Genomic DNA, 25,305 nt, shown 5'->3' on the forward strand with positions numbered 1-25,305 from the left:
AAAAGCAGCAGGAGAAGCAATTTCTGTGAAGTATGCAGATAATTTTTTTCAATCTTTTGATAAAAAATTTGTAATATACATATTTTTAAAAATTCTATAAATGGAAAATGGGGTTCTTTCATTAGAAATCATGACCCTGTAACTAGAGCTAATCCTTTCTAGATTTAAAGAAGTAGAACTATTTGAAATAATTCCCTGTGGTAGCTTAATCTAATATTTATAGTGAAAGCCTGTTGTTCGTCCTTTTCTTCCTTCTTAAGAAAGAGCAGACAAGTGGTTTGGGGTAAGAAAATGCATCTTTCAAGCTGCTTCCAGTCTCTTCTCAGTAGATTTGTGCTGCTTCTACACAGCTTCACACTAGGGAGCAATGTGGGGTTGTCAGTTAGGGATAAACGGTTTTAGCATATTGCAGACGTACAGCCACAGACTTCCTAGAAAAATAAAAGTATTCACAGCTCTTTCTTTGAAAGAGTGCTATAATTAAGAAAATCATGTATAAGTGGATTACAAAATGTGCCAAACTGCAAGGGGAATGGCACGTGGCAAAAGTAATATATTTTCAAGTAATAGCAAATACAACCTACAAAGCCTAATTAGGGCAGAATTGTCTTTTTGTAGCTGCAATTCCAGCAATGTAGCTGTAGTTCCAGAGATTCTGAATTATATGAACCAAAACCATAGTAGTATTATGCTTGGTAATGCACATAACTTGATCCTTTAAATTAAAGGCAGTAAGTTTGGAGTATTTTTAGTATTTGTTTCAGGCATAATGTTTTAGTCTAATGTATAGTTGTTCTAGAGCCTGAGGATGACTCTTGTGGATAAGGTTTCTGAAAAGTAAGAATCTGAAATTTCACAGGGTACTACAGTCTGGCAGCAATTGCTGCCATTCTCAGGGCCTTGCATTCTGGCCAGACCTTACATTAAAACTGGAACTGTCAAGTCATGAAGAGCTGACACTGCTGTTGTGGAGATTGGAAAGATTTGCTTGTGACCCTGCTGAAAGTTGTTGTTCAGACTTAAACAAACAAAAACAACCCACAAGTCTTACAAAGGCAGCAAGGATTTTTTTTTTTTATATCGAAACATTTATAAAATATAATATTTATTCAATGATCGTCATACCACTAATGAAGTTATAGTGTTGAAAATTTTGTAAAATTAAATGTACATGGCATTACTGGATTTCTCGTGGTTTTTAATATTCGTTGGCTTGGCTGTTTTGTATGCATAAGAGGAAGAAAAATAAAACTACTGATTCTGACCTGTTTTAGAAAGTTGTGCCTTATACATAAAGCTTCTAGGTAATTGTAAAAGTCTCTCTTAATAAGGCAAACTAATAAAGTAGTGCCAAATTCAAGGTACTTGCTCAATAGAAAATCTACAAATAATGGAAAGAAAACCCTGGAGTTCTTGTATGTTATATATAGCAGGTGAGCAGTATTTTAAAACAGGATTGAGTATGGTAGGGGACAGATCAGCGAAAAAATTGGTGAAACTTGCACTTGGAATTTCTGCAAAATGTAGGATGCATGAGATACAAAAGCAGGTAATGCAGAAATATATTGATTGTCTTTCAAAAACAGAGGTGAAAAGTACTGCTCTGAAAACTCAGGGATAAGAAGTATTTACAGATGATCTCAGTAATATTCCTGTATTTTCCTACCTAAAAACTATGGTTAGTGCAAGCACATAACAGTCTGAGGTACAAAGAAGACAGTTTTATTCTGTATCATATAACAAATCTGAGACAATTCAGTCAACCAAATTCACAACCAATCAGAACATTTTAAAGGATCTCCATTTTATGTAATGCATAATTGGACTGCAGAACTCATTGTTACCACTGACTTTGTGGGGTAGTGTTTTCAACACAGATACTCAGTTTTTGTGAACTTTCCAGCACAGAGCTGTACATGCCAGTGGTGACTACAGATCTCTAGAACAGGTGTTGGTTGATACTTCACAATGCCTGTAGCATGAGGTGGTCTTGAAGTGGGGCTGATGGATGCAGTGCTAATGCAGTGAGTGCATGGGGCTTTCATTACAGCTGGATTTCCATTGCAACTTAGACCCTGTTGCTCTAAAAAGGATCTTAATAAACCTGTGGCGGACAGAAACATGCACAAGTCACCCTTGGAAGTCCTCGGTTAAGCCAGGAGATGCAGACTATCAGTCTGTCACTCAGGCCTTCCCTCTTGTTCTGTCTCTTCCATGAAGAACTGTAGTGTGTAGCATATACCATTCAGACCTCTCAGACAGCAGAAAAAATTCCTGTCTTACCTTCCTGGCAACCTTGCTCCTTTTGCTTCTGAGTATTTGAGTGTGCTCAGTGCACAGTGGGTTTATGTTACTGTGAAGAAATGGCAGAAGTAGTTGGGACTGCACTGGTTCTGTTTGTTTACATTCAGGAAGTTGTTTTAAAATATTTAGGAATATACACATGCATTCACTTTCTCATGTAATATTGTCAAGAATTTTGTTTCATTAATCTTAAGTGCATTTTTATTTAGATCTAGATGGCTGAAGTTGATTATCAGTATATGCCCATCAGTTCTTCTCATGCTTAGGGAATGGTTTTGTAGTCATTCATTTGCGTGCTTGCCACTTCTTGGTAAGTGCCATTGGAAAAAAAAAATGGAGAAAAGGAATAGCAAAGAGCATTGCAGGTACACTGGCACTGCTTTTCATAGAAGTAAAATTCTTATTTGTTATTAACTTTTCTTCTCCACAGTTCAGCAGATCAAATATCTCAAATGGCTGTCCTTTTATACCATGATTAATCCACCTAAGGTCATCCTGACTTAATTTTTAGGGAACAGAAAAGGAGAAACAGAAACACAGAGAGAGAGGGTGGGTAAAATGATCTGACCATATATGTAGGTGCAAGAAAGGCATCAGTACGGTGTCATGCTCTTACTTTTCTTCTAGAAAAGCACTGTCATCCTGCATTTATAACCATGGGCAGGCAGGGAGAAGCAGGTCAGAGCTTTGGCAGGCTGCAAAGTCATGGTGGAGCTTAGATATCTTTTGACTGCAGACTCATGGATCTTTGTGTAGAACAGAACCATTGAAGTGAAAATAGTTGTCAATATATCCAAAATTTTTTAGTTCAGGTTTTAACATTTGTGTAATTATACGTAGGTTTTCTTGTAGTTTGTAAGTTTGGTGTAAACCTGATATGCTATAGAGACTTTGAAATAGGCTGTTTATGCAGGCTTATAAGCACTTACTGTAGTTCTCTGTCCAGTCTGGAGCAGGAACAAATCTGTTTTGAGTGCAAGCTGGAAGCAGTGGATCTTTGATATAAAATGTAACCTTTTTCAAGTGGCTTGATCCTTCACTCGCTGATCAAAATACCTCCTGTCACAGATGTACCAATGTAAATTGCCTTAACTAATTTTTTGTCAATATACCTTGTGAATACACTTTTATTCTCCTTCAAATGTCTAGAAACAAAGTTTAACAATTTTCTCCCCAAAGGACAAAATTCTAGTGCAGCTTAATAATTTTTAATAAGTTAATCATTTTACTAACAACTATTTTGAAATGTCTGAAATAACAATTGCTTTTATTTTGTATTGATGTGTCGTAGACTAAATGTTTTCTATATTTCCACTTTATACAAGCTTTAGAATACTTTAACCCTTGATATATCAAGAATCTCTGATCATTTTGCTACTGTCCTGACTGCAAAAAGCATTTTTCTTTACTGTACTACTGCACAGTGTGTCAGATATGCTCACTCTTGTTAATAGGTTAATCTTGTGCTTAATATTTTCTCCCTCTGTTACCTCATGCTCTGAAAGAGCAAAGTTTTCAAAATCAAAGTTGCAGATCTCCAATTTTTATTTCTCTTTATCTCTCTCAGCATTCTCCGTCGGAACCCTTTTTAGAGAAACCAGTGCCGGATATGACTCAGGTTAGTGGACCGAATACCCAGCTAGTGAAAAGCGATGATTATCTGCCATCAATTGAGCCGCAGCCACAGCAAAAGAAAAAGAAAAAGAAAAACAATCACATTGCTGCAGAAGGTCCCAGTAAAGGTTTTGGTAAGGAAGACTTTCCTGGGGGACTTGACAGCCAGAATCTAAGCAGAAACTCAGTGGATTGCTCCCAAGAAGACAAGAAGAAAAAGAAAAAGCCCAAGGCAAAAAAAGAACCGAAGGATCCTAAAGAACCCAAGGAAAAGAAGGAACCCAAGACCCCCAAAGTCCCTAAGACCCCTAAAGAGCCAAAGGAAAAGAAAGCGAAAAATACCACGCCAAAACCCAAGACCAGCAAAAAGGCTAGGTAAGTCAGGAAACTTGTATATGCAATAAGAGATAAACAGTGTGTTTGTGGGATTTCTAGAGCATCTGTGCTAAATGGCGTGGGTGGAGAGGAAATCTTGTTTTGTCGTTTGCCTTATACCATCTACAACATCATGTTTTCGAGAAGCTTGGGCACATTTCTCTTGTTTGACTTTCCTGTTTATGGCTTCACAGTTATTTTAAGCAAGCTGGAAAGGCAGAAGGTTAGTTTTTCCTTTCAAGGCAGAAAAGTTTCTGGATGTGTTAGATTTCAAAAGTAACTCTTTCTCCTCTAATGCTCATCTGTCTTTGTGTGTGGTTTTTGTGTTGAGACATTAAACAGCTTCAGTATTAATGTAGGGTTTCAGAGATGAAGGCTGAGAGTAAAATGGTTTGATGTTGTTTTTCCCTACATAAAGAAATTAGGTACTTCACATTGTTGTATGCTGTACAACCCTTACAGACACTGTTTTATACTAACACAACTCATGGGCTCTAATCTCTGCTGTTAAAAAGGCATTTTTATATGGATATTGATGTGTCCTTACCTTAGGGATGATATTAATTTTCCTGTTTCACATAAAAACAATTTTCCTAGCAGAAAATCTTTGTGGTTAGACCAGATGGTTCAACCATGTTTCTTAACTGGGTTTTTTAACTTGCCATTCAGCATCGTGTACCTTTATCAGGATAGGCTTAAAACGTTCCAGAGTAGTACAAGAAAGCATAAACTGTCATTACACATGAATAAATATGTCATAGGTAATAACACAGATTCTTTCCTTGTCCCTCAAGTCCCTAAACACTGTGGTTATAAATGCCTACTTGGAAGAAAACTGAGACCACAAAGACATTAAAGCTCAATATTTTTTTTTTCATTTGTACCTAGAATTTCTTACAACTGTTCTGAATTTGTTCCAAACATCTGAATCTGTTTTTCAAGATGTGGCTGGAGTTATAAAATATAACTTCCAGATGGAAGCACAGCCAGACTTGGTTAATCCAAATCAGTTTTCAAAATCCATTTGTATTAGGGTTTAAAAATTGCACTTAATGAATCAGCTTTGCATATATTCTACAAGACTATTTATTGGTTAGGTTTGATACAGCTCTATAGCTAAATGAGGATGGACAGTAAGATGTTATTGCTTTAGCAAGACAGAAAAGTTTCTGTACTAGCAGAGATGATATTTCCTGAAGAATTGATGAACGCTGGCTTGTAAAATCAAGTGTTGTTGTGTACAGGTTATATTAACTGATCAGTAAAGTACAGTTGGTCAGCCTATCCCTATTGCAGCATTTACTTTGGCTGTGTACCAGACTTTCCTAAGGATTGGGTTTACATACACAGCACCAATTCACAGTTTAGAAAATCTCAGAAGTTATATATCATCCAATATGTCTTTTTGAAATGAAAGTACTATATCAGCTAAAATAGCCGTTTCATAGAATCACAAAATGGTTGGGGTTGAAAGGGGCCCCTGGAGATCATGTAGTTCAACGCCCTTGCTAAAGCAGGTTCACCTATAGCAGGTTGCATGGGGTCCATCCAGGACCAGGTTTTTAGTATCTCCAGGGAAGGAAACTCCACAGACCCTGTGGGTAGCCTGTTCCAGTGCTCTGTCACCCTCAGTGTAAAGGTTTTTTTTTTTAGACAGATGGAACTTCCTGTGTTTCAGTTTGTACCCACTGTCTCACGTCCTGTCAGTGAGCACCTCTGAGCAGTGTTTGGCCCCGCTGTTTCCACACCCATCCTTAAGATACTTGTATGCATTGCTAGTATTTCTTCCCAGTCATCTCCAGGCTGAACAGGTGAAACTTCCTCAGACTTTCCTCTAAAGACAGGTACTCCAGTTCCCTAGCCTCACAGGTTCAAAGGCTGACCAGGCTGCATCATAAATGTTACTGAGCATTTCCCAGAATTTTGCTGCCAAAAAGTAAAGCCTGTTTACTGCAGGACTTCTCAATTGACTACATTGAAGCCTTGTTTGATAAACCATGGTTAGAAGGAGTCTGCCTCAAAACTCAAAAACACCCTGATGGTCTGGACATCAGAGCTCAGAGCTGGTCTGTCCTGACCATTCCATCCTAATACTTCTATGCACATCTTCTCTAAATCTTGGGACATGCACTGCAGCTTAAAGGAGCAGTGTTTCCTCTGAAGGAACTAAACACTGCTTGTTTAATTGTGTTTGTAGGCGAGTCTTTATCTGCTTTCCCATGCAATGACTCTTGTCCTTTGCTGGCTAGGTGACTTACTGTATTCTAGTAAGTACTAAGCCCTGTTGTTTTACCTGTGAGAGAAACACATTTGGAGCAGCAGCAAGAGCATTGGGTGTTCCTTGTGCTTACTCAGGGGTGTGGAGAAAGTCCTACTTTTGCCATAATGGGCTTGTGTCTCTTGTTACCAAATGCTCTGCTGAAAACAAGGTTGTTCTCATTTTGTGGTCTTGTCAGCTTCAATATTAAGCTTCTTTGAAGAACCCAGAGACTGTGTGGGGATCCCATGCTGCCAAAGAATTTTAAATCAGTGAAAGAAACTTGCTTACTTTGGCAACATCGAAGACTGGGGAACCTGTCCAGTGACAGATCACTGAATCAAGTTTTTAAAATAAATCATCAGTCCAAATCATATAAGTCACAGTATTTCAGCAGCACTAACCCCAGAAAGGAAATATTACAGTAGCCTAGGTGAGTGAGATTAATGTTTGTTAATACAGATTATGAATGATTAGGTAGAAGTAAAATATTTTTATAAAGTTAGTGTCTGGCATGTCTTTACTGCTACTGCTTATAGTGCTCATTATTTTGCTTCTAAGCATTGAAAGGAATAGTGTGGTTTAGAAATCTAAAAATGCTGTGTGTAACTAATGGTCCTCATTCCTGAGTAAGATGATCAGCTTCAATAGAAGAGTTTTGCAATCGTGTAAAATTAAGGTAAATAAAGTTAGGTATTTATTGAAGAGCAGTATTTTTTGGATAGAGCATAAGTAGTCCTTAATAGTTAAGTTTGACACGTGGATGAAAAAATCTGATGTTTAATTATCTTAACCATTTTGTAATTTAATATAGCTCATAACCCTGTTATTTTAGTTCAAATTCCAACTAAAATGATAATCTTTTTATGTAACAAACAAAAACAAAACTCCAGAAGCTCTATCCTTCACATCTGTTATCTTTGGTGCAAGTTGCAACAAAATGAGCAGCCTGCCTCACTGAAATGCACCTTCATGTGAGGGACAAGTCAGATTGGAAAACAAACTAATCAGGTTCTTCTAATGGGGGTTTGAATTGTGTCATGGGATCTCAAAAAGAAAGGAAATGCCCAAATTTTCTGCTATTATGTTAAACTGCATAGTGAAAGAAAGATCACACATTTATATTTCACTATTAACTTTTAATGGATATTTGCCCAATCCTTCCAATACTGAAGTACAAATACAGCGGTGGCTAAAAAAAATAACACTGGCAAAACAAATCTCTTTTGGACCAAACTAGTCAAGTTTGAAAGCAAACTAGGATCACAAGTGAAGGGTTTTCATTAAATTGAGTGGGTACTGAGTATTATGTGGACTCTAAACTTTATGAAGCCAGCTTCAGGCACATGCAAAGCAGGCAGATTTTTCCAAAAGTAGAGGAAAGGGAAAGGCAAGTAATCCTACTGAATTGCAAAGTCATGGCTCAGATGTCTGTTCCTCCTGTGCCTGTCCCTGGAGGAGATGAGGACCACCTGTTTGAGAAGATCACGCTGCAGCACAGCTGATCTCTCTCCTGCTGCTTCCTATGAAACCCTAGAGACTGGCCACCGAGTATGGTGGCAGGAGCAGGAACTATTTGCAAGGGCCAAGTGGCAGCTATTTGCAGGAGCTCTTGCCTTGTCCCATCTCCTCAAAGCAGTGGGCTGTGCTTTGCAGGGCTGCTCGTAGCTGCTTCCTCCGCTCCCTGTGGCAGGCAAAGCTTCATCTTCCCCACACACTGAGCAGCAGCCTGAGACACAGTGTAGGGCGAGTGGGTTGTTGCTTACAAGGGGAGTGCTAAACATGAGCATAATGAAGGTTTTTAGAGGAAGGTGGAGAAGAGCTTTTTTGGCACATGGTTTGGCTGTTTGTTGTATCGGAAAGGGGATGGCTCCTGGCCACGGAAGTGGGAAGAGGCGGCTGTGTGGGGGAGCGGTGCGGGCAGCAGGACACAGCACCCTGGGGAGCCGTAGGACAGGAAGAGAGGTCCCGAGGCAGTGGTGGTAGTTTCCACTCCCAAGGTCAGATCATCCTGAGCGAGGCAGGAAGGGGCTGCCTTTGGGAGAGAACAGGAAATCGTGCGAGATTTCCATGCATGAGTCCGCTGAGGCTGTTCCTGTTCACACCTGTCCTCATCTCCCTTTTGAACCAGCCCAGCTGCCTGATATTTACCTTTGCTTGTGCTGCAGGGCAGGCCTTGTAGGCTTCACTATTATCAAAGCCTCTTAGTAATTTGGCTGACTTTTCAGGCTGGAAAATACCTTGTTGTGTATTGTTTTTCCTACTTTTGTGATATGTAAAAACTGATTTCAAAAGAAGCTTTGATTACATTAGGAGCTTTAAAAAAAATTGTTTTCCTTGGGTAAGGCAGTGGAGTCTAAGTCTCGCATCTCTGACATTTTGAAAGGTGGGATTGTTTTTCAGTGTTTTTATGCTCCACGGTGAATGTGTAAAGCTAGGATAAAATAATGATTCTGTTACAGGACAGTGTTCCTAAATGGTAAAACAAAAATCAGTGATGCATATGACTTCCTTCAGATCATAGAATTATAGGAATAGCATCATCCAAGTCATGATAGTTGTCATGTCAGAAATTTTACTAATAAACAGATCTGTCAGTTACTCAGATCAGGTGAAGTAGTTACACAGGGTAAACATACAGGCTAATTCCCCCCCTTAATCCTGCAAAGCATGTCATGATTTTGGGGTAATTTTTGAGTCAGATGGTTTGCCCTTGTAAGTTTCTGGAGTTTCACCTAGCTCTCTTGAGGGCTGCTGAGCTGATACAAAACATTTTGTTGGAGTTTGGATATCTTTCTCAAATTGTAAATCTAGCTCTCATTTTAGTTCTCCTACTTACTGTTTTCCTTTTCAGCCTCTTTTTCTTTGCGTTGTTTGCTTGTTTGACCTTCTGCAGGTTGTCTTTGTACTGATCCTCTCTGGTCAGTATGGTGTGCAGTCCTCAGGGGTAAGAAGATGAAACCAGAAAGGGATGTTGGACAGTGAGATTGTAAAAGACCTAATCTGAAATGTCTGTATTTATATCACTTAAATTGAGGGATGAGTTTAACTGATGGTTTTTAAATACGTCAAAGTTTTGTATGTGGCAAATACGGCTCCAGTTTGTCCTAGATTTATGGTTCTTGTTTTGAGACTGGACACTTACTTTGTCACTAGTGGGCCTTGGCTAAATTTTGCATTCATGCACGTGTAAAAGCAAATATGAGATAGTTGTTTTAACGTGTATGTTACAGTTTACCTTCCTTGTTGCCAGACTTGGAAAGTACAAATCATGTGCACCCAGTGTTGAACACTGACAGGGAGTCCTAATGGTAGAGTCTCAGAACAATCTCTGAGTACTTGCCTGCTCTTCATGTGGAAGGGTAATTCTGTTCCAGGCTAATGCTGAGTGTGATCTGCTGGAAAGTGCGAAGGCTGAGTCCAAAGTGGGTACATCTAACTGTCAGGAGCAAATCACACTGGCTCCATGGGAAGGTGAGGAACGGTTGCTGGCAATGCAAGGAAGCTGATGCTTTCACTGGCCAGATGAAGCTCCTGCATGTGTGATGCACTGGGAAGCAGCGTGTCCCTGCGTTTAGAGGGGTGGTGCTGTTCTATTTCTACTTCATTTTTTTTTTCTTCCTTTCCCTTTCCTTCAAAGAAGTTGTAGCTGTGCATTTAAAAAGAACGGTTCTGGTGCTGAATTTAGAATTTAAAATTCCCGGTGGAGCCGCACACGGGCTTTGTTCTCCGCAAGCCGGTCGCTCTTTCACGTGTGTGTTTATAACTGGTCTGGAAAGGGAAGTGATTTGAAACTTTGTCCCAATCGCTTCGACCGCGTCTCCGTTGCAGAGGGTGCCTGTGTACGCCGAGGCGCAGGGCTCGGGGGTGGATACAGGTCATGGCTCGGGCAGAGAAAGCTCTCCCGGAGGCCAGGCCGGAACCCGTGTCGGGCCGGCCCTGCCCGCAGCGCCGGGCCCTTTGTCTGCGCCCGGCCGGCAGCGCAGCGCGGTCGGTGGCTCGGCGGGCCCTCGTTAGCGCTGCCCGGCCTTTCAGCAGGCTGGTGTTTTATCCCGCCTAGCCCACGCTATTCTTCCCGGCTTTAAGCCTGTTATTCACAGGCAGCCGTGCACCGGGGGCACGGCACGACGGCTGAGCTTTAATTGCGCGCCCCGCTCCGATTTACGGGGGTCGGGGGGGAAAAGCGCCGGGCTGCCAGAGCGCTTCACCTGGCGGCCACCGTCACCTTCCATTTAAACAAGTTGGAGAAACGCGCAAAGCGGCGTTTTGTGTTTGTTTTGCTTTGTGGCTGTTTGGCGTTCGGTTTCGAGCGGCGTTTTTGGAAGCGGTTCGGCGGTGATTTGCTGGCGGCCGGTGTGTGTGCGGCGGGGGTTCCCGTGCCGCGGCCGCGCAGGTGCCGGGAGCGGGCGGGCGCTGATTGAGGGAAGCAGATGGCAGCGCTCGGTGGCCGCCGGCCAGCGGAGCAGGTGCTGGTCACGTGGCCGCGGGTTGCCGGGGCGACGCCAGCGCTCTCGGCGTGCGGATGAAAAGGCGAAGGGGGCCCCGCTTCAGCTGCGGCTTTTTGTGCCATTGGTGGCAGCCAGAGCGGAAACAAGCGCCGGCGGGGAGGGAGGGGAGCCCGCCGGGCACCGAGCGACTGAGGGAGGGAGGCAGGCAGGGAGGGAGGGACGCGCGCTGCCCGGCCCGGCCGCCTCTCGGGGCTCGCCCTCTGCCCGCGCTGCTCCCGCCGTGCCAAACTCTGCCCCCGCTGTGCCCGCGCTCCTCCCGCCGGGTCCAACTCTTCCCCTCACAGCCCCTTTCATTTTTAATTCTTTTTTTAATTGTCACGGTTTAAGGTAGGCTTTTTTTTTAGTTTTGTCGAGTCCTATTAATTTCACAGGATTGTTAGGGTTGGAAGGCACCTCTGGAGATCATCTCATCCAAGCCCCCTGCCAAGTCAGGGTCACCTGGAGCAGGTGACACAGGAAGGTGTCCAGGTGGGTTTTGAATGTCTCCAGAGAGAGAGACTCCACAACCTCTCTGGGCAGCCTGTTCAGGACTCTGCCACCCTCAATGTAAGGAAGTTCTTCCTCATGTTGAGGTGGAACTTCTGTTTTTGTTTCTGGCCCTTGCTCCTTGTCTTGTCACTGTGCACCACTGAAGAGAGTCTGGTGCCATCCTCTTGATACCTGCTGTTGAGATGCTTATATGCATTAATGAATCACAGAATTCTTAGGAATGGAAATGTCCTCTGTAGATCATCTAGTCTCAGTCTTCTCTTTAAATAGGCCCAGCTCCCACAGTCTCTCCTCTTAAGAGAGATGCTCCAGACCCCTAATCATCACTGTGCTCCTCTTCAGTATCCTATTCACTAGCTCCTTGTCTTTGTTTCACTGAGGAGTCCAGAACTGGACACAGTACTCCAGATATGGCCTCTGTAGGGCTAAGTGGAGATAATTTTGCAATAATACAAATCCATGTTCAAAACTCACAGTCTTTTCATGTGTAATTTTTTTAAATTATTTTTTTAAACTTGGAAATCAGTGCTAGTTTACGCATAGGCTGCAAGGAGAAAATAACGCTGTAGCCAAGTTGTCGAAGTCCTGAAGAGACATGTGACTGTATTGGAAAAGTTTAAATTACAGATCCAAAATACACTGTTGGTGGGCTAATGTACTGATCAAAATGAACAAACTTTAAGCTGTTGTTTAAATGAGAAATTACAAATATGAGGATCATGAAGAAAAAACAAACCTGGGCAGTTTCCCTGGTATGAAAGTAAAGTGATGAGAATGTAGAAACCATATAAAAATGTCTTATATAGTGCTTGGTGACCTGTGCTTGCCATGTGTCAGGTACCAGTACACAGCTCTGCTCTGCTGTCAGCCATCTCAGCAACTTCCCATATCAAGCCGCTCATGCTGGGAATGGGCTGCTGGGAGCTGACCACAAAAAACTAGTAAAAACCTGCCTCAGACTCAAAGGCTATACTACCTTCTACCATTGATTTTTGTTGCCATTTAAAAATTTCCCCCTTGCCATGCTGCAGATCATTTCAGTTTGTGATTTGGTGACAGTGTATTTAAAGCTGTATTTTGATACATATGTCTTCACCCATTTCCAAGCCAATGAGGGCAATTGGAGACAGTCCCAGCTCTTCAGATGATGAATGTTTTCATGGGGGAGGAAGGGAAGGGACTACACTTAAAAAATCATTGTCAGTGGATATAGCTTTCTGGTATTGTGTACATGCTGAGATGCTAGTATGGTGGTTTTTTCCCCCTGTACAAGCTGTAGTTATATGTATTAAAGCTGTATGGGTGCCCTCAGCACTGACACTAAAGTGCATTTCCTGCTTGGAAATAGCAGGGATTGTAGAAGATGATGAATTCAGTCCTTAGTTTTGGTAATGCTTGCTCTGGTTCTGCTTACCTGGGCTGCACAGGTAATACAAGACAAGCACATGCGTAATCCTTTTTCTCTTCTCATGTGTCAGGTTGTCCAAACACTGCTTTCAGAAAGTGCAGGTTCTGAAGAGAGCAACTCTTCCTTTCCCATCTCATTTTTAGTTTCTTGTTGGGTACATATCGAGTGTCGCTGTCTAAGGTCTTGAAGGAAAGAAGGGAGGTGTCTGTTCTTAAGGCTTGTGTAGTGATGGCCCATGCATCACTGATTTTGCAGTTACTTTGAAATACTTAAGAAAGGCAGTTGAAAATAATGAAGTCACTCAAAACAAACATCTCATGGATCAATTGTTTTTTAAGCAGCTCTTGCTTATGTTTTTCTACAAATACTGATTAAAAATACCTCTGTTTCAGTAGCAAGAAGCAAGATTCAGAAGCCAATGCTGCGAAGAAAAAGGTTAACAAGGGAAAGGAAGGTTCTGAAAATTCAGATTTGGAAAAAACACCACCACCATCACCTCATCCCGAAGATGAAGATGATCCAGGGGTTCAGGTAATGCTACAGTTGAAGTTCATTGTAGGCTTTGACAACTTAGAAGCATAAAACAATAGTTCTTGTGGTCTTTGTTACAGAGATACAGGTATTTGGATAATTTCTGTATAGTTTACAAAGAAGGTGAGAAATTAAAATCACCGTGGTGAATATTTTACAAAAACAAGTATTTTTCATCATAATTTTGCTTTACAGTCTTGTTGCTTGCAGATATGTGTACAGTGCTGCTGAGTTTTCACACATTCTCTTTGATTGCTGTTGCAGTTATGGTGCTGAATGTTCTGTTCTCTAGACTTAATGTACTATTACAAGGCCTTGCTTATAAGCTTGGTGATTATTCTTTCATTGGCTTTGCAAACCTTCTGAAACCACGAATGAGACATGACAGGGCAGAGTGTTGGAAACATGCATGTCAAGCACTTGTAGCTACACTGCTTTAGTGGATAAGAGGCTTTTTTTGCAGAGTTTACATTGATTGATTTCTCTTGACCACTGCACACCTATCGCCTTCTGTCCAACCTTTGTTTCACGTAAGCAGATCTGTAAATAGAGTAGCATAAGTTTTGTGTGCTCTGTCATTTGGCATGTTAAGAAGTGCTCAGCTCCTGGCTTGCTTCTGCTGGCAGTGTTTAGAGTGGGCACTAAAAGTAAGAATCCGCTCATGAAGAGGTAGGGGCAAATTGTGGTGGGGCAAGTATGAGACTCCTGTGTAGTCATACCAGTGTACATGAAATCCACTGCATTTGTCCTTTGCACATCAGGTTGTGGGTGGATTGCTTTTGGTTATGAGAGATATTCAGACCAATGATCAATTGGAAATGGTCAAAGTAGCCTGGTGAAGGCTTTGGCAAACAGTTGTCCTACAAAAGCATGGTTTATGCCCTTCCTCCCACTATTTTCAAGAAGAATATAGTAAATAATGAAATGTGAACAATCTAGTATATTCTAGTTAAAAAAAAAAGAAGCAGTATGAGAGGGTGTTCTTCCTGACTCCTTCAGACTGTGTATTGTGAATTAGAGAAGTTGAGTTAAACCATGAAGATATTAAAGTGTTTGAAGAATTGAGTTTTCTGTTCTGTGCTGCAAATCTCTGCCAGCCTGATTGAAGACACTGGCAAAAGATGAAGAAACTTGAGGGCTTCAGACGGGTTTTTTGGGTTAGTTTGTAGGTGATTATATTCCATTTACAGTTCAATATTTCTGCATGGTTTGCTTGTTTTCAGTTTAATGGAACAAAAACTTTTGTTTTGTCAAACACAATTGGGTGATAAACATTATGTTTGATTTTTTTTTAATTTTTAATTTTTTTTTGTAAATAGAAGTGCTAGGGCACTTGCATCACTTTTTAATTAAATGTAGCAAAGTATTTCAGGAAATTTTCTGTTTTCTTAGTACTATCTTGCACTGTGCATGCTATAATGCATTTCTTTGCATGAACTTAGGAAAAGGTTCCAACCATATTTGCTGGGACAGCTACAGTTAATAAACTTGTTATGTATTTCTCAACTGAGATTGATGTTACTCAGTTGTCCAAGACACAGTTGCATTCTTAGTGTTAAATCCTGAGCTTTCTGTGGAGATATTATGTAGTAATGCACAGTGATGCATTGTTTTGTTTAAAGAGCAGAAATACTTGTGTGTTATGCAGGTTTTTTATATTCCATGATCAAACCTATTACTCTCCTTCCTACCTGTAGATCAGTTAATGAGTTAATCTGGTGCAGGTAAATACATGCACAGTTTCTGTCAACAGCGCATAACAATTGCAAAACCACATTGAATGTAAGAGGAAACAGGAAGTTCATCAAGTCGAAAAAATATCAAATAAAGGCTACCATTATGCTTTAGGTAGTCTTTTTGTTAGGGAAATGGAAGAAGAGATTTTTGGCACCAAAAATAATGGTAAGACTTAACTACAGAGTCAGAAGAAAATTGGTATTTTCCCATCAGTGATCATGTAAATCAAGATGCAAATTTTTTCAAGTGTTACTATTTTGAAGTATAAAAATATTGTTTTCTGGAAACCCCCATGAGTTACTACATTAAAGGTAGAAGTCACGTCACCATTGTTTAAAAGGGTGATGTAAGCTTAACCTTTGCTCAAAATTTTCATTTTCAGTTAAATAAATAATTTCTATTTTTGAGAAGTGCACCAAGAATTTATGCTTTAAAAAGAATGATTAGTTATCTAAAAGTATGTATTTGACTTTGTCTATGAATATTGAGAGACTCAGGTGTGTAAGTCTGTTAAGCAAGCTACATAAGTATTTGCATGTATCAGTGAAGATGTGCAGTGGCTGAGAAAGATGTATAAATAAGTAGTGTTAAGTATATAAATATGTAGTGTATCAAGTCATTAAGATTTTTTTTTAACATTTGATAGTCAACATAATTTTAATGTATACATTACTCCATTAAGATATTTGAAGCTCAGTTGACAGTTTTCTTCAGCAACATATCCTTACAGCTTTTCAAGTATATAACTTGATGCAGACTATCTGGGAGGTTGAATTTTATTGTTGTAAAAACAATGCCCAACACTGAACATCAAGTTGCAGATTCTGTCAAATGCATGTTTCTGTGTTTTACAGGTTGTTTTGTGCAATATTGCTAAAGCTTTATCTCATCCTTGTGGTGAGGGTATGGGAGCACAGAAATCATGTTTTCAATTTGGGGTGGTTCAGGTTTTCCATTCTCCTCTGTTAGTTTGGGGTCTTTTCCCATGCTGTGCTACAGGATGCTTTTCTGAACAGTGCTGGGTCAGTGAAGTGAGGAAATCGTATTTCATTGTGTTTCCCCTACAAGATAATCCCTGTACACTGGGTGGATGGGGAGAGGAAGAAAGTGTGTTGTCACTGCTTAGCAACACAGTGGGCCGTGCTGTGGAAAGGTGGTGTTTGGCTCCTGCATTGGCCATCTGTCAAAATTTGTTACAGATGTGAATGGAGAGGTGTAGCTTCTTGGGTTTTAATTGCTTTCTGAGATAGGCTTCCTAATTTTTTAAGGTTGTTTTAGTAATGTTAAAAAAAGTGAAAAAATGCCCTCCCACTTTCCAACTTGTAACAAGCATAAAGTCAATTTTATTTGTGGTTGATTTTTTGTTTCATTTTAGGTTTCTGTTGTTTTTTGCTTACAGAATTTAAAAACAGCTAACAGGCAGGAGATCAGAATGGTAGTGTCCTGAGTCCACTCTTTCTGCCAGGGTGTTGTAGAAATTATAGCATTTCCTGCACACTAATGTATTTGAGACACACAGAGAAGTTTTCTTGGTTATTCTGCTTCTCATCAACTTTGTTTCTCATGAAAAATATGAATGCTTTCTGTTCAGAAACGGCGCTCCAGCAGGCAGGTGAAGAGGAAGCGTTATACTGAAGACCTGGAGTTCAAGATTTCAGATGAGGAGGCTGATGATGCTGATGCTGCTGGAAGAGACTCTCCTTCAAATACTTCTCAGTCAGAGCAACAGGTCAGATATGAATAGGCTGGAAAGGTGGCCATAACTGCAGCATTCAGCGATCAAATATGGGCCCTTTTCCTGAATGGTATTCATATGTGATTGATAGAATGTGCCAGAAGGCATTGGTTTTTACATTCTTAAAGAATATATCAACTCATGGCTTTGTTTGCAAGCTGATGATATACAGCTTGAAAATTCAAGCTAAGTTCTTTGAAATTAGTGGTCCCTAGCTAAAGGAAACCAAAACTGTACTGCTAGAAATCTAGAATGTACTTCTGTGAATTCAGTGGTCTGGCTTCTGTGACTTTAATAAACCACTCAAGCTTGTCCCCTGCTGCTAGGCACCATAAGAACTCCTTTATGAAATTACTGCCTTGTAGTACCCAGCAGGGTACACTTTATTCTCTGTGCAATGTAAATGATGGATAAAATAGTTTGAATAAGATGAGGGGTAATACTGTAGGAATGACTGTTGTAACAGTCTCATTGTTTTGTAGTGCTTTTTCAAAGAACTACTTCATTTAACTGATGACCTATTGGAGAATATATCCATGTTCTTTGGTATTTCATTTGGCAATTTGTTAAGCCTTGTGAAATATTGTATGTGATCTCCATTGTTAATTGTGTCTTATCAGAAGGACAGTTGGGATGGTTTGCCTCCCGTTGCAATAGTGAATTAATGTAATAGAGAATTGCAGGCAGTCTTGAGAGCGATCGTGTCAACACCTGCACTGCCAGCTAGAGCTTCTGAGCATCATCTGCTGTTTAGACTGTATGGTGCTGAAAGCATTTTAGGACAGGGGAACTGCTCATGTTGTTATATCTGTTTATCTGTGCACATCAGCCTTCTTAACTGAGGGAGCTGGAGTTGCACTAGGTCTTAAAAATGGGCTTAAACAAGTATCCTTCAGTCATTTATTATGGTATAAAATCCCTTTGAATCCTCAAAGTTCTCATGCTAGGGGGAAAATGTCCTCTTGGTATTAAGCTTTTGTTACAAAAATTATTTTAAAGTTTTTCTAACAAATGAAGCCTTTAACAAAGATGCACTCCTGTAACTCTTGTATGCTGTTTATGATGCAGGAATCTGCTGATGCTGAAGGTCCTATTGTGGAGAAAATCATGAGTAGCCGTTTAGTCAAGAAAAAGGTAAAACATTTTCCTTCCCCTCATACTTTAAATAGGCTAAGCATATTTCTTCTGAAGCCCTTACTCAGTTCTTAAAATGCCTTGGATATTCCCAATTAAAAAACTGTTCTGTTGAACAGAGGAGGTTCCCTGAAAGTGTATTCAGATGGTATGCAGCATGTTTTTCAGAAGACATACACAAAACAGATTGTTTATTCTTTTACTTGTGTCTTGCTTATTTTGGTTAAAAATTTGAGTTTTGCAAATATACATGCTTGAATGAAATCTGTGGTGCTCTTCACTTCAGAGTGATATTCCATAGGAGTTTGAGGAATGAGAGAACTAAAAAACCCTTGCCCATAATTTTTGCATCTTTTGATGGCAGTTGTGCTTAGCTGCTGAAAAAATTTACATGTGAGCAAGTATGATGCATACACAGGTGATGAATATTTTCCTTGTCACTATGCTAAGATGGTGAAAGAAACACTCAAGTTCAGTGTGGCTCCCTTATAATTCTGCCCTGCCTCCTAGTTAAGTTCTTATTTTGCTTACAGATTTTTCTAATCTGCTTCTCAACTTGATTGTCCTTCGCACTTCCAAAGTATTAGACCTCTGAGAAGGAAGTAGAAAAGAACTTATTCCAAAATGGGCATGATTATATTTATAGACTATTTTGTGGAGCTAATTCTCTGACTTTTGTACTACAGTTGGACAGAAAACTGTCTGACTTAGGCTGATACAGCATCATGTTGATCTTTGCTAACCAGCAATTCATCTTTACCTCAGTGTTAATTTTCAAATTGGAGAAAGGAAATTTGCCTTTATTAATGGATTTCTTTTTTCAATGTTCTGGTAGTTTGGGGTTTGGGTGTTTGTTTGGTTTTCTTGGGCAAGGTGGGGTGTGTGTGTTCAATTTTATTACTACTGTCCTAACATAATTAACAATTTTGTAAACCTACATTCATTTAATGTCACAAGTTCCCGTGATCCAATCTGTCCTATTTATGCATCTTCCAGCATAAGCTTCTAAGGCTTTTTGGAGTGTTTTTTCTCTTCTTTTTTTTTTAAGTCTAGAGCTGTATTTTGTGTTTCAAATCATAGGCTTATTTTTCAGATAAACTTCAGGCAATATAAAGTGAGTATTTACTTGTCCTGATGGTCTGCTAGGCAGGAGAGGAGGATGTGGTCCTTTCATAAATGTCTTTACAGGGGAAGCTGTTTTTCACCAATTATTCTTCCCTTCTTCCTCTCCCCTGCAAACAAAGGTGTGATTACTCATGGGGAGTGTGTATTTTGCTGCAGTTTGTGGGAAGTAGTTGGTCTGCTGCCTACATGTCTTTGATTGCAAGCTCTGCTGGAGGCAAGCTCTATTTTGAGCTTTTTCTTTAATGTTTTTTATGGATTGTATTTGCAGGTTTGAGGGGTGTCTCTTCTTTCCTTGCTCTTCTCCAAATTTCAAAAAAAAAAATGGATTTCAGGATGTTAATATTTAACATCTGAAGTATCCAACTGTGCTTTTATTAAAGGTCTTTTACACTCTTACTAACGTCATCAAAACCCTGGTTGTTAGATTACTAATCAAAGTAAAATTGCTGCGATCAGGACCAGTGCATAAAACAAACACGAGGAGAGGCTTCACTAGGAAACCTTTCAGTGGATTAGGTTGTAACAAAGATGTTGCATTCAAGTAAAGGACATTAGATAATGAGTACCCTTTTGGAGCAATATTCTTATCATAAAATCATGCTGGTTTTCTGAGAAATCGCCTTAGTCTAGCTCTGGAGTTACCAGATAGGATGTAGCACTCTACTTGCAGCCATTTTTGGAACGTACAGAGCAAAAGGTAGAGCTGAGTTCCTGTTTGAAGTCAAAAAGATGGTGTTTTTCACAGTTGTTCCTAATGTGGAATGTTGAATTCCCTTGAATACTCTTTCTTCTTGCAGAAAGCATGAAGTGTGTGTATCACTCTCTTTCCAAACCTGATGAGTTTGGATGTTGAGATTTTTCATTCAGTCCCCTTTGAATTCCTGCTTCTTAACTTTGAAAATGAATAACTAGAACTGATTATGCTATCCAGGAGAAATAGCACATATTTTGGAAATACAGGGAGTTTGTAGAACCCTGTACTTGCATGTTAAACATGTGAATGTCTCTTTTTGCCTACTAGTACATGTGAGAATTAGAACTATTTGCAATGTGTATGATACCTATATCTCTTCCTCAAATCAGTTTACAATTTTGGGCTGTGTATCAATTGAGGTGGTTGGGTTTTGTGTGTTGCTTTGCATCTGTTATTAATGAGCTCTATCTGCTGTTTTTCTGGTAGTTGATAGTAGTGGTGGTTTGGGGTATTTCATGGTTTGTTTTTTTCTTAGGTTTTGTTGGTTGGTTGGGTTTTTTTGCTTTTTTTCCCTTTTTTTTGTCTCTACACCTGAGTGGCTTATGCAACTAATTTTTGCCTTAGCATTGTTCCTCTATCACCTCTGTGGCAATGACATGCAAGATTATGTGCTTTGAAGTATTTGCTTGAATGAAGGGGTCATTTGTTTCTTCAATTATCTGCAGAAACTGTGAATCAGATCCTGGCCACACCTGGAAATGATAATTTGAAGTGTCCTGCATTCCCCAAGTCTGCCATGTGTTATTTTAGGATGTCTGTGTAATCAGTTTGGGGAGAATTTTGCATAAATGCTCTATCTCACCTTTTTGCCTGGTTAATATATGTGTACAGGTAGTGAGGAGTGCACAGTGACATCAGAGGTATAAGCTGCTGTCTCATACACCCTAAAGTGATGTACTGTCAACCTCTGCTTGGGTGCTGACAGTTGTAATTTGATTAAATTTTTGGAGGAGGGCATAAGGGCTGAATGGCAGACTAACATTTTAAAAATATTTTTTCTTTTTGCTTAGGAGAATCTTTGATGCACTCTCATGGAACATCTAATAACATAGACCAGTTAACATTACCTATTAGACAATACAAAATTGTGCTTTGCTTGTGAGAATTACAGAATTTATCAAGATGTGCATTGTAAATTGTTATTATTAAGTTGGCAGCTGACAGAAAATATGTTTGACTGAAATGCTGCTGAGGGGAGTGAAGTTGGTTAATATGAAACCTCTATATAAAGGTGTTTAATGATGTTGTCATTGTAATACTGATGGATCTCAAAGGATTCTGGTTTAAGAGTAATCAAAGAGACTTGGCTATAATACATTGTAGATAATAAAAGAAGTTAATGTCTTAAAATTAGGGTTGACTTCTTAAAGACTAATTTTGCCTCAGGGCAATGAATAGGTTCCAATAATGTGGTCTCCAGCTTCTTTTTTCAATGCAGTTTTGATCTCTAAATATTAATGTCATCTTGAGAAAGGGTCTTCTGAATTTTTTGTTTTAAAAAGAATCTTGATGGTTCTCAGATTTCTTTCCTTTGCCAATGTCTTTGTGAGTGTCAGAGAATTTCTCCCTTGTGTTTGGGTTTAGAGGATGGTTTGGAGCGCTTATCTACTTTAATGGAAGGTTCAAGATCAAGAGGTAGCACCAGGAATCTTCTTCTATTTCTTTAGGGAGAAATAGTCAGAATCTGGTATTGTTTCTCTCTCTAGGAAGGAATACAAACAGACTGTACTGGAGTGATGTAAATGCTAAACTGAAACTCCCTTGCTACTCAGGAAGTAAAGGAATACTGTGTGGATCAGGGACTGGGAATGCATGAACTTCACTGTGCTAGAATACAGTTTAATGCAGCTGCTACTGTTGTTCTTTAATTGCACTGCTGTGGAGGTGAAACCTAGCCACCAACTAAAAATGACAGTTCAAGTTTGAGTAGTCCCTCTTGTGTGTGTGTGTTTGTATGTATTTTAAATATATGTAGAAAAATACAAAGGTTGTTGATTTATGCAGCAGTCAACAGTTTTCCCTGTTTAATGCTGCATACACAATATTTATTACAGATGATGTTGTCCCTGATGAAATGTTTGAACCAGAGAATGCTGCTCTGTTTAAAATTTTCCTAAAGTTCATTAGTAAAAACAAACAGTTAATGTTGTGACATAATCTGAATTCTAAATGTGTGCCTGGTGCACTGTCCTTAGTTTGTCCTGTGGCTGGGTTAAGGAGCAATTCAACAAAGTATTACATGCCATATGTTATGCAATACTTTGGCACCAGGGATAAGTTAAGGGTAGCTCAACTCTTAGCACTGAATGCCCTTGGTTTTGCTGGTTTGTGTCACAACTTTAACCTTGCTTTAAATGTAGTTTTTGGGTGTTAATTTAATTTGGCTGCTCTGTATGTGAGACATCTTGCCTGAGTGAATTTAATTGCACCATTGAGTAAAACTAAAGCCATGAACACTGATGCACTACAATTCTAGCAGAGGTATAAGGTTTAGTTTTATATGGCTTCTTGTTTGGAGTTATTAACTATATGGAGGAATAAACCCCCTTTAAAACTCTTTTTTAAAACATTACAAAACCCACAATGTAAAGTTGCCATGAGCCAGCCAAAAATAATACATATGGCATTCAGGAGTGCAGTTGCTAATTGGCTGCTGCCTGAGAAAATGGTACACTTGGCTTCTACTTAACACTGTGGGTTTGGCAGAAAGCCAGATTTGGGGTGAGGTTGTGAATGAAGCTGCATGTGGTTAGGGAGGAGTTCAAATGATTCATGTCTTGGAAGTTGTAGTAAGCAGTGCAGTATGTACTTGGGTAAGCAGCTGGAGGAAACTCCTCACCCATGTCCGCCCCCACAAACCTTTTCCTACACCTCCACTTGTGTCTCTGTGTGGGGACCATAGTCCATATCTCAGATAGTTTTTAGTTTAATAAGTTGGGCTGTTTAGAGATTTAATTCGTGTTTCAACATTTCTTTTCCTTTAGACGGAGAACGGAGAGGAAGTAGAAGTAGAGGAGTTCTATGTAAAGTACAAAAACTTGTAAGTAAAGTTATTGGTTTGATTGCTGTCCTTAAGTTCATATAACTTCCAAATAGCATTCAAAACTGGTTTTGTAACTGATACAAATTATTATCAAACTTTAAGCCTTTCTATTGTTTAATCCAAAACAGTGACAAATAAACAGGGGAATACCTTGCATTGGTAGTACAGGGTTTGACAGTGTTGTTTTAATTTGTGTTCTCTCCAAAATTAAATCCACAGGTTAAATTGCTCTGCTATTAAATACTTAAAAACTCATTATGCATGCAGGCTCATGAGCACACACCTGTGCTGTTGTAGGTCTAAGTGCAAGTGTAGAGTGTGTGCAAACTACTCAAACATAACCCTTGATGTTGTATCAAAAACAAGATTTATGTTGAACAAAATGTCTAAGATAACAAACAAATGAGATGGCTTTCAGTATTCCAGCAGATCGTTACTCCTCCTTGAAAGGAATCTAATTGTGGTGAGAGCAGCATGTTGTTTCACTTCTGGACTCTAAAACTGCAATGCAATCAGTATTTAAAATAAAACACTTCATAGCTGGATAAGCTCACTTTTCTTGTAGGAAAATAGCACACCTTGTGTATTTTTACCAAATTTTCTGTGTCTGAGAGACAGAAATCTGCTTTAAGGTTGCTTGTGGCAGCTAATTGCATGTAGTTGACTTCACTTTAAATATGCATCATTTTTGTACCCTTTGCACTATATTGTTGATTGTATAATGTTTAATTTCTTAATTATGCTTTGTTTAGTTTTATTACATAGACATAATTTTTGTGTTAACTGTGCTGTCAGCACTAGAGCTTTTGACAGACTAAATTTATGGAGTGGGACAAGTCACTTTGGCAGAGATACTGTTCCTTCTTCTATGTTGTTACTGTGGAACTGCATTTACAAGGGGGTTTTCTTTTCCCTCTGTCAGTCTTGAAAGACTCACAAGTAATTTTGAGTTACAATGCTGTTCTCACAAAAAAATTATATAGGATAGTAGTACTTAAAATATTTGCATCTTTTGATTAAACTTATGAAAATCCTACTCTTTGCAAGAATATGATGTTAAATAGTGACTTTAGCATAAGTGTCTTGTATAGTAATTATGTTTTAAATATGTCCAATAAAAATCATCCTAGTTTTGTGCCAAACTAAGTATAGAGGGTATGTATTCAAATTTTGAGTGGGAGTTGTTTCTATTTCCTGACAAGTTTCTCTATTGGTAAGTATAATTACTTTGAGTAAAGATGATTGGTTAATAACCTCTATGTTAAAGAAGACAGTGTCAAGTTTTCCAAGCATAGCACCACGACATGCTGGAAAGATCTGGTTGTACTAGTGGAATAAATCAGGAGTGCAATGGAAGAAGAGTTTTGAGTAAGATTTTTCTGTTTCATCTTCTAGTTCTTACCTTCACTGTCAGTGGGCATCTGTGGAAGAACTGGACAAAGACAAGAGAATTCAGCAGAAGATTAAGCGGTTTAAGGCAAAACAGGGCCAGAATAAATTCCTTTCTGAAGTACGATTTTTTTTTTTGGTTTGTTTCTTTTTGGTGTTTAAGGAATATTCGTAGGAATTCTTGTTCCATATGCAAGCATTACAATTTGGATAACTGATATATCAGTAGCACCTATTCTGGTATAAAGCATTCTGGATGCAAGTCTTGCAAGTTTATGAAAGTCATCTATCCTGACTGTATGCTTTTTCCTATAGTTTTGGTTGGTTTTTTTTCCTTGAAGTGAGTGGCTAGTTATTAGCCTTGTAAGCCTGACTGAATCAGTACCATGTCTTTTTTCTCAGGAGCTGATTATGCCAGAAGAAATGCATGCTTTTTTTCTATGTTATGGACTGCTGCTCACTAGGGATTCAAAGCTTTTTATCATCAATTTAATTTCACTTAGAGCCATAAGCAGAAATGTGGCAGGGGTCCTGTCAATAAAAGACCAGATCTGCTGATTTGTGTCTCTGAAAGATTACCTTTTAAAAAAATGCTGTCTTTTAAGAAAAAAAAATAGTCTTCATGAGCTACTGTGTTTATTTATTTATATTTATTTTTACTGTATCATTCAAGCTGAAACAAAAAACCTGTTGCAAATTGAAAACTTCCACCTGTTCTAAGTGAAGATAGCTGAAATTGTTTCCATTTTCTCTTTTTAATATATTTCCAAGTGGAACACAAGTTACTGTAAATATTTAGAATTTGTCGTTGTTTCAGAAAAAGCTCTTAAATATACAGTTTTTAGTCCTTTTGGCTGTCTCTTTGATTGAAGTGGATCTTAAAACTTGAAATGCAATGCTTT

The 25,305-nt window shown here is 39.2% G+C and overlaps 1 protein-coding gene across 1 annotated transcript in view; it reads left to right on the forward strand.

Moving 5' to 3' along the window:
* CHD7 (chromodomain helicase DNA binding protein 7) overlaps positions 1 to 25,305 on the forward strand; it is a 128,951-nt gene that overhangs the window by 67,055 nt on the left and 36,591 nt on the right. The window contains exons 3-8 of the mRNA XM_058029733.1: positions 3,872 to 4,293; positions 13,348 to 13,486; positions 16,815 to 16,952; positions 18,027 to 18,092; positions 22,956 to 23,011; positions 24,410 to 24,524. Coding sequence (XP_057885716.1) covers positions 3,872 to 4,293; positions 13,348 to 13,486; positions 16,815 to 16,952; positions 18,027 to 18,092; positions 22,956 to 23,011; positions 24,410 to 24,524 — 936 coding nt within the window. The remainder of the gene's footprint in view (positions 1 to 3,871; positions 4,294 to 13,347; positions 13,487 to 16,814; positions 16,953 to 18,026; positions 18,093 to 22,955; positions 23,012 to 24,409; positions 24,525 to 25,305) is intronic.

Source organism: Melospiza georgiana, chromosome 1 (assembly GCF_028018845.1).
Source record: "Melospiza georgiana isolate bMelGeo1 chromosome 1, bMelGeo1.pri, whole genome shotgun sequence".
Classification (NCBI taxonomy): Eukaryota; Metazoa; Chordata; class Aves; order Passeriformes; family Passerellidae; genus Melospiza; species Melospiza georgiana.